This window comes from Sinocyclocheilus rhinocerous, unplaced genomic scaffold (assembly GCF_001515625.1).
Source record: "Sinocyclocheilus rhinocerous isolate Xijiao unplaced genomic scaffold, SAMN03320098_v1.1 scaffold3642, whole genome shotgun sequence".
NCBI classification, from domain to species: Eukaryota; Metazoa; Chordata; class Actinopteri; order Cypriniformes; family Cyprinidae; genus Sinocyclocheilus; species Sinocyclocheilus rhinocerous.
The window spans coordinates 447,724-456,815 of NW_015644863.1; the positions used below are offsets into that span (position 1 = coordinate 447,724).

The 9,092-nt window shown below is 35.8% G+C and overlaps 1 protein-coding gene across 2 annotated transcripts in view; it reads left to right on the forward strand.

The window, feature by feature from the left end:
- Positions 1-5,736: 5,736 nt before the first annotated feature.
- LOC107705092 (GDNF family receptor alpha-2-like) overlaps positions 5,737-9,092 on the forward strand; it is a 76,021-nt gene continuing 72,665 nt past the window's right edge. For both annotated transcript variants that reach the window (XM_016508235.1, XM_016508236.1), the window contains exon 1: positions 5,737-6,344. In XM_016508235.1, coding sequence (XP_016363721.1) covers positions 6,293-6,344 — 52 coding nt within the window. In that variant the 5' untranslated portion in view covers positions 5,737-6,292. The remainder of the gene's footprint in view (positions 6,345-9,092) is intronic.

Sequence of the window (9,092 nt, forward strand, 5' to 3'; positions counted from 1 at the left end):
TCTGTGCTGTTTAATTAATGTTAAGCCAATTTAAATAGCCTTTCCTAACTACGACTCCTCTCACTAAAGATGCAGCCGTTAGCACTCATCCTCTCTTCCAATGATGTCTATTGTCATAATCTCCTTGATTGCAATAAACAAAAATTCTAGCTATATTATTGAAGATATCAGTGATTTCAGGACAGCATATGGTGGGATATTGCTTATTATCCACAGCTACCAAACTTATGAACAAAGTCTTGAGAGACACTTTGCTGCCTTGTTAGTGGCAATCTCAGAGTCGATATTTTGTTTGTGATGCCATGAGGGACTCCACCATGTGTCAAATAATATCCAAAAGAAACAATTATGGCAGATGTGCTAATTGCCTTACATAAAGGCCTTACATTACAAGCTATCGGAATTTCATCTTACATTTTGGCCATAAAAATATCAGCAACTGCACCAAATTGCATATTTTTGTTCACTTCGGGCATCTGAATAAAACTGATGTGTTTTTCCTCCTTGAGTATGAGCTCCATAGTCTCATATATAATTTTATATGAGTCATAAAAACCTGATGTATCAAATATGATGTATCAAACTTTGTATATATACATATATTTTTAGAGTTTGTCCATAAGTTCAATAAATAGTTCTGTTGCATTAAACATGTTTTTTTTTTACTATTATTTTATATGTCTAGCTTTACAGGGTTAAAACTGCATTTGGGATACAGTCTGAATACTTATTCTTGAAATATACAAAATATAATGTAAAACTATGTAAGAATTCATAACTCTGTCAAGTTGAGGTAGCAGAAAAAGAGGGAGTTGTTACTCATTAGCATACAAACAGCCTGTGCCGCCCCACTGACATGTGAACAATGTGGACAGTCTCTGAGGGCAGAGAGTTTTCCACTAGGAAATTCGGTCACATCGTTTCCTTTCCCATCATCACAAACATCACCGCATCGCTGATGACAGATTAGGAGGTGGAGTGCGCTTTTAAAGTCACCTTTGTCTCTGCTGATGACAAGGTCAGAGCTTTCAGATTTGGAGCCTGGGCAAGGACTGTTGCTGTGTGACTGGTGGGTGATGTGTGTTGTTTAAATATGCCATTGCTTTTGCTGCTATTGTATGTCTCAGAGAATAACCTTGCCATGCGTTCTATGGGCATGTAGTTTGAGCGAACAAACCCACACAGATTCTTGGGAGCCTGCAGGTCGAAAGAGCAGTGAGTGCTGGGGAAGAGATGATTATTTTTTTTACAAAGAGATCATAGATTTGAATATGTGCACTCTAATTTAATTACATACAATTACTGTAAAAATGCTACAGTAAAATGAATGGGTTAATTGGTATATACAGTAGAAAAAACTGTAAGTGTTTTAACATGATGTTATATGTAATTTAGATAAAAAACCCTCAAATTTATAGTTTTTGCAGGTAAAAATGAATGTATTACCATATAATTTGTGGTGAAAAAAAAAACAGTAAAAGGATATTTCCAAAATGATCTAAAATATGTGGAATGTGGAATAAGGCATTAATATGTGCTTTATAAGCATTAATAAACAGCCAATATGCTAGTAATATTCATGCTAATAAGCAATAATAGTGAGATTGTTAATAGTTGTTAATAGTGAGAATTGGTCTGTAAGCTAAAGTTTTACCTTTTTTTCTTATTATTTTTTGTAGTGTACATTAGGGTGTTTTGTGTTACAATATTAATTAACATTACTTAATTTAATAAAATATACAGGCACCAGTGTGCCTTCCCTTAATACATGAAACATTGTCACCATATTTTTTATGGTGAATTTCTGGCAACCACAGCTGCTGTTTTCCAATGTTCTATTAATACACAGATAGAAATATACATTACAATTGTGCTTCATACACACAGAGACTTGATTGTTTGTAAATGTGTAAATTTTTGGGGGGATGGTGGTGATACAAATGTCCTGAGATGAAAAAAAAAAAGCATTAAAGGAATTTTGTCCACCAAATCAAAGTCATGTGGTGCCACCAACACATACAAAATAGAAGAAAAAAAATGCATAAAACAGGAAATATCATTGAAAGGACCCCCACAGACCCTTGTGACTGAGCATCAAGATCATTAAGTAAAAATATCAGAAAATTTGGCCTTCTTATGACTAGTTTGGTTCAGATTGTAAAATGTTATGTGGTGCACAAAACTTGATACTGATTTTCATGAATTAAATAAATTATATGAAATTATATTTATGAATAATTATACTAAAAATGTTTTACCTTAAAAATTATATTTGAATACGTTTTTGAAAACAATGAATTGTGGAATACACCTGTTAGGTGCTTTCCTCGGTTACTCCTTTATATACTCATTTATTTGAATACGTTTTTGAAAACAATTAATAATTTGTGTTCATTCACATGTATTCAAGGTGCAAGGAAAATATGTTAATGGTTTTTACTTTACTTTACAACGGTTACACCACTTAACATTTTAATGTATTTAATCATTTGTGAAAGTGGTGTAAAAGCTTTTCAAAAACCAGCATACAAAAAGTATACTCCTAAGAACCTGGCACATGTTTTAAAGTAGTTTCTTTTTTATTTTTATAATCAACACATTTATTATTGACCTATATGCATATGCAGAACAGAATTGTGATGGAACGAAACTGCCCTTCGCAGACGGCATCTGTCAGTTAACTTTCATGTGTTTACATACAGCTCTTGACCTTTCCAATATGGCCGTCACACAGATGTGCAGTAATTAAGAAGATCTGCTAATGCAGCTTCTAGGTATTCATGTCTACGATGTACACACCATCAAAAGCTAACCACATACAGCACATTGTTTTACTGACACTCTCTATTTCAGCCAGAACTCAAAACTGTTATCAAAACACAGTGAAGACATCATTAAAATACACGAGATGGAATCAAACGACTCAACTCATTGAGAATCTCGCATGTTGAGTCATAGAATGACTCAGTCTGCATAATATACGATGTAAGATGGTGGCTTATGCTATTGTGTGTGAAATATGAGAACAGAACATGATTATTGCATCAAATAATTGTGACCAAAACACAGTCAGTTGCTCTTTTTCAGGACTGCAGAATGATGAGAGCACTGAGCATGCCAGTTTGATCCTGTGGAGCGAATGCTGATGGGGGAGATTGAGAGACGAGTCAAAAAATATCACATGCACTTAAATGACAACATCACAACAGCCTGCCGAGATAATGGTATTCCATCCTCCTCTGCAGTAAAAGCCTGCCTTATTTGAATACTTCCATCAATTTTACATAGAACATTGAGCTACTGTATATAATAAATATTGACAGGACTGGTAACATCTAGTGTGTGAGACAACAAATCCGAAATCAGCATTTAGCTGTTAGAAAGACGGAAATCCTATTGCTTATAGCACAAAACAGTCATTTCCCATTTGAGTAAAATCATTCAAAGTGTTTCACAGACGGTTGCACCCAGGTGAAAGGGATACATCGGTACGCAGTGGCCCTGTTAAGCACTGCTGGAGTAAACAGAGCAGATAGGAGGAAATGTACATTACTGATGACTGCATTAGATAACTACATCAAAACATCTCGGCTTTGTGCAGGATTCTGAGGGATCTTGAAGGCTTCTGCACAATAAGAAGCGAGACAATTATTTTCTTTCTTATAATGGGCTTGTCAAATGCTGCTTTTTGCTCACTAAGAGGAGCCCAGGATGTCGTCTTTTATGTCGGCTGCCTGTTTCCCCTCTCTACTTTAAAAAGGCTTGGGGGGAGATTCTGCACGATGACGTGTTGATAAAGTAGCCCCGTTTCTCCTCCCTGATGGTCGATTTCAAAAAGCAATATGTTCGTTAACTATATCACTCTGAATTGAGAGGCATGTATAATGATGGTGCAAATATCAAGCTACTTAGATATAAGAGTTGTTTAACCCATTTTTCCTTCTGAAACAGACCACGTACACGTTACTTACTTTTATTATTAATTTTACTCAGAGCTATATGATTATGTAATGGAATTAATATCAGTTACAAGCTACACTGTAAAAAAATCTGTAAAAAATAAGGCACAATGTATTGTATTAATAATAAGGAATGTTTTTTTTTTTTGGTGTTTTACCTGTATTTTGAATTTTACACTTAATTTATGGAAATGTCCATAAAATTACAGAAAATTACAAATACAATTTTATTTTATTTAAATTGTATTTAATAGGGATTATTATATGCATTTGCTCCAGAGGATATCTGAGAAGAATTTGCATATACTTGCTTAGAGTGATGACATAGTTGATTAAGCTTTTGAATTTAATGCCTCTACTTCATCCTAAACAGTTTGTTTATGACAGGCAATGTGCATTTACAAATTTACAGATTACAAATTTATCTCTGTTTATATGGTTAATTAGCCCGACTCATTTAGAGGCACCATTATATAACTGACATTTCCCTCATGTTCTCATTTAGACATACATATTGATTTGTTCAAACATAAGCTAGAGTTTTCATGCCAGTGATTTAGTAAGTAGGGAATGAATGAATGAATTAATTAATTTATTAATTAATGAGGCCACAGTACAGAAAAGAGTGTACATGACTGACATTTGAAGGTTTTTTTTATTGAAGGTTTATTTCAGAGGTTTTGCATATAAATTTTGTTATTGTTGTTGAATATCATAGTATATTAGAACCTAGTTGCTAGGTGTCAAACTTTTTACTCTAGTAACTAGTTGGCACCTTAAGGGTGACAAAAATATCTTGCATTTGAACCTTTGTGACAGCATGTCACAGTAGTAAATAACACATGATATGGGGTAAGTTGTCACAACAAAAACCTGCCATTAAACAGTGTATTATACAATGTATTAGCAAAATATAATAATTTAAACAACATCAAAATTATAACAATCTGACATTTATGGAAATGTGTCTTCATAGATAGATACAGGGTGCGAACTACGGGGGAGCTAGGGGGAGCTCCAGCCTGAACGACGAGTAACTTTAACCGGTTCATGTGAACTCAAAGACAGTCTGATGCTTTGTTTATAGACTATTTCTAAACCCATAATATAAGCCAGTGCTAGAGAAAACATTTAAATTTTGACTCAAACACCTTATATTTACCTACAAAGATACTTTGCCCGGCCCCTTTCTGCATTAGGCCTATATTGTCACTGAAGCAGTTTAACACGCATTTCACACCAAGCAATAATAGAAAGGCTAATTGACAGCAAATCCCATTCTACTGTATACGCTGTGCTAATAATTCTCACTTAAATGTGGAACATTTTCCTCCATTAATTTATCTCATTAACGAATTCGAACATTAAAAGTTTTTATTTTTAATGACAATAAATATGAACTGCTTCAATGCTGGAAGAAGAGTGGGAAAAAATCCAACCAAGAGTACCAACAAGTCATATTTATACAGCGCAAGGTCGTCTCAGACATGACTGTCGATGCCCTTGTGCACTCAAGTCATTCATGCGGTGATATGTTTTCATTGCGTCCGCTCTGACGTGAAGAGCGACAGAGCCCCGATGGTCGGACGTGTAACTTCAGTTTCGTGGGAGAAAGCGTTTCACTGCGCCACACAAAACAGAGGAGAAGTGAAAGTGCCCTTTTCCTGTTTGTTTTCTTCTCTATCGCCGACTCGGAAAAACTACGGCAGTTCTGAAGCCACAGACACGCTGGTGGGATTTTCTGATGAAAGTCAAGGTTGTCCCGCTTAAAGTCGAGGTTATCCAGCGAGGAAGATTTATTGCTTCTCACGGGAGTCCGGAGAGATTTTTAGTTCACGTGAACAACCAACTTCTGTTTGAAAGAGCTTAAATATGCGTTTGTACGACAGAGGAATAACCGGTGATAATATGAAAGACAAAGACGACGTTCGACGTTTAGTTGTTTGTAACAAAACATCTCTGAAATAAAAGTTTTAAAGATTATCTAACGTTCGTAAATTCAAATATTAACCACATCCGAAAACGCGGACTAAAACGCGTTTCAATCCTTTTTGTTTCAATTTTGAGGAAAGATTCGACGCTTTTGTGGAAAGGATATACTGGACAGTTTCATCAAATAAACGTCAGTTAGTCTTTTTTGACTATCTTACTTCTCAAAAGTCCCAAAAGGAGATATCCAAGTACTGGAATTGTACGGTCTGAACTATTTCTGACGCTATTTTAACCAGCGACTGACTGTTGGAAATGAACCTGAGGTGTGAAAAAGACGTTCGTTAAATATCCGTTGGATTTGTCAGCGAACATTAACGGATTCTGGGATAGCAATAGCTCAAATGGGATCTATCATGATTTTACTGAATATTCTGAGCGTCCTGCTTTTATTGGGTAAGTGATGAATCGAATGTTTCATAAATGACGCGAGAGACAAAAACCCCTGAGGATGAAAGAATGATGAAAACCCACGCAGACAATCATTTATCACATTGACAGTGTAATCATATGGTTTAACTGCCTGCGTAAAGTAGACATTTGACGGTCAAAGAGACAGTTTACAGAATGAATTCACTCTTTCATGCTGGCAGGCATCCATACTTTAATAGTCTCTTGTACATCATCACTCATTCAGTGGAAAGATCAAGATTAAACAAATTGTGTAATATTACAGGTTTACGTTGCAATGCAATGCTTGTTATTTTACAATGCAGTAACCCCTGTTTCCAAAATAGAAGTAGATTGCTCGTTATTTAGAAGAACTTCGGGGCATCGTTACGTGAGCTGTTAGATCTAAAGGTGAACCAGTGTCAAAACTTAAACGAAAAATGGAAATGAAGAGTGAAGAGTGAAAATGCTGCCAAACCTAAAAAGTGTAGCTTTTCGAGACGCTGAAATTTAACATTTCTAAGTTTAATAAAATAAATAGATTTCGGCTGCGGTAATACAAAAAATAGTGCAACATACATTTGCTGATTTGTTTATTTATTTATTTTTTTATTGATTGATTGATTGATGCAGGGTCCAGGACTCGTATCGGGGGCAAGGAATTGGGTACATAAATATAAAGTACATAAATACTTTTCAGTGACCAAAAAGGCGATCCCAAAATCCATAAAAACCTTTGAAAACAGAAATCGCGTTCATCTGAAATAACCATGGCAACAATACGCAACTCCCGCACTTTTAGTTTGGATCGGTGTCTTATCAAACGCTACACCGGCAAAATATAAATACATAAATACAAATAATCACATCTTAAATACATCACCAAAACAGCAATTAAAAACTTTAAAAGACAGCTTTTAAGATAGGGCCACAATACACTATGTTTTGCGCAAGAGGAACCTCAACAATTTGTGCCCATTAAGTATCATTAGTTGCAATTAGTTACTTATGTGTAAAGTAGACCTGCATAAGCTAATGCCTTGTTGTCGGTCTTGTAGCTAAATTTAGGCCTAGCGTGTGGGATGCGCAGACAGCTGTAAATTATCCAAATGCATTACCATAGGCGGAGCGTGTGTAAGGAAGGCTTAGCCTTACCCTGGCCTGGGGACTTGAGGCAAAAATGCCCCTGCACAAACAATTAAATCTATTATGTCTGTTGCTAACAAAATTAATATGGATAGACAGTGTCGATTGCGGCATTAAATTAAGATCTGCTTATATTGCACCGTATTTCATTTTAGGCGTTTTTACGGTATTGCGCATTTTAACCAATCACACACAATTCTGTTGAGTTTAGGAATACAATGGCCAATCAGAGGAGTTCAGATGAGTAATCGATGAAACTCATCAGTTTTGTTGAGTGCGTGCGCGTTCGCTGACTGAATACCGGACTCTTGCGAATTCTCTCATAATAAACAACAAAGCGAAGATGTACGTACAATGTAAGTAAGAGATACATTTCACAGTGTATACAGCTTCAGTGATTATAAGGATAGTTTTTTTTTTTTTTTTTTTAGAGTACTTAAACTAGCGAAACACTTTCACACTAATATGCACACAAACACCATGCCTGTCTCTCAAACCTTCTGATCACAGATCCATCAGGCTGCAGTATTTTCTGCTCTACCACTTGAGGAATCTGCACCTTCCTAAAACCTCCAAAGTAGCTTAGAGCCTGAGGGAATGAGGCACACACTACATTAACACTAAATTATATATTATAAATTATATTATAATAGTCAGAACAGCTGTTAGTCACAGATGTAATTACTTTCTCAGGACCAGCCATGGCATTTATATAATTTTATCACAGGTTTCTGGTTGCATAATATAAAAAGCTGATAAACTGGAACAAACTGTGAAAGAACTTTTGGTTAGAAAAAAAATATTACAGGCATAATATTAAGACAGTGGTAATTCTGCACTTTTCCTCATTAAAATGACCCTAATCTTTAAAATCTGATGTTTTATAGATGTCAGAAATGACTGCTGTGATTGGCAGCTCACCTGGGTGAAATCCTCCCGGGCTGAGGGCAGGTCTGAGGCAAGATAAGGATCCCCCTCATGCTTTTCCAGCTGTTCTCCATGTACCATCGTCGTCTGGACCACCTGTCTGACCTCTTGACCTAGAGCAGATTCACCCTTGGAAGATGACATGCCATCTTGCTCATGGAAAGTCACCTGAAATGAAATAAAACATTTAGCAAAACTCATTAAATGGCTATATTTTGATTAAGTGATTTCATTAAGTTGATTAGATTAAGTTAATTTAGTTTTAGCATCACACACCTCTGTCTGATGTCCTTCGCTTTTCAGTACTGTCCTTTTTATTACTTTTGAGTATCCATCCCCTGGTGCCACATTGACAGGCTGCTGGGGGGAGCCCTCCATCCTCACCTGCTCTGTCTCCACCCCATCAGATGACACACATCGTCGAATGAATAGATCAATGCTAGTGATAATGTCACTTTCTATATATAATTTATTCGCTTTTTGAATAACCGTGGAAAGGAAACGTTGTATAGGCTACTTACCAATTTCTAACGTTTTAATTAAATTGCAATCACGTTAAATACAAATTCAGTCCCATTAAACATTTTTTTGCCCACATGACACCCCTGTCTTGTTTTTTTAGTAAAAAGTATGTTTTACTCATTTTAAGCCGATTTTGATCATTTATTCTTACTGTCTTGA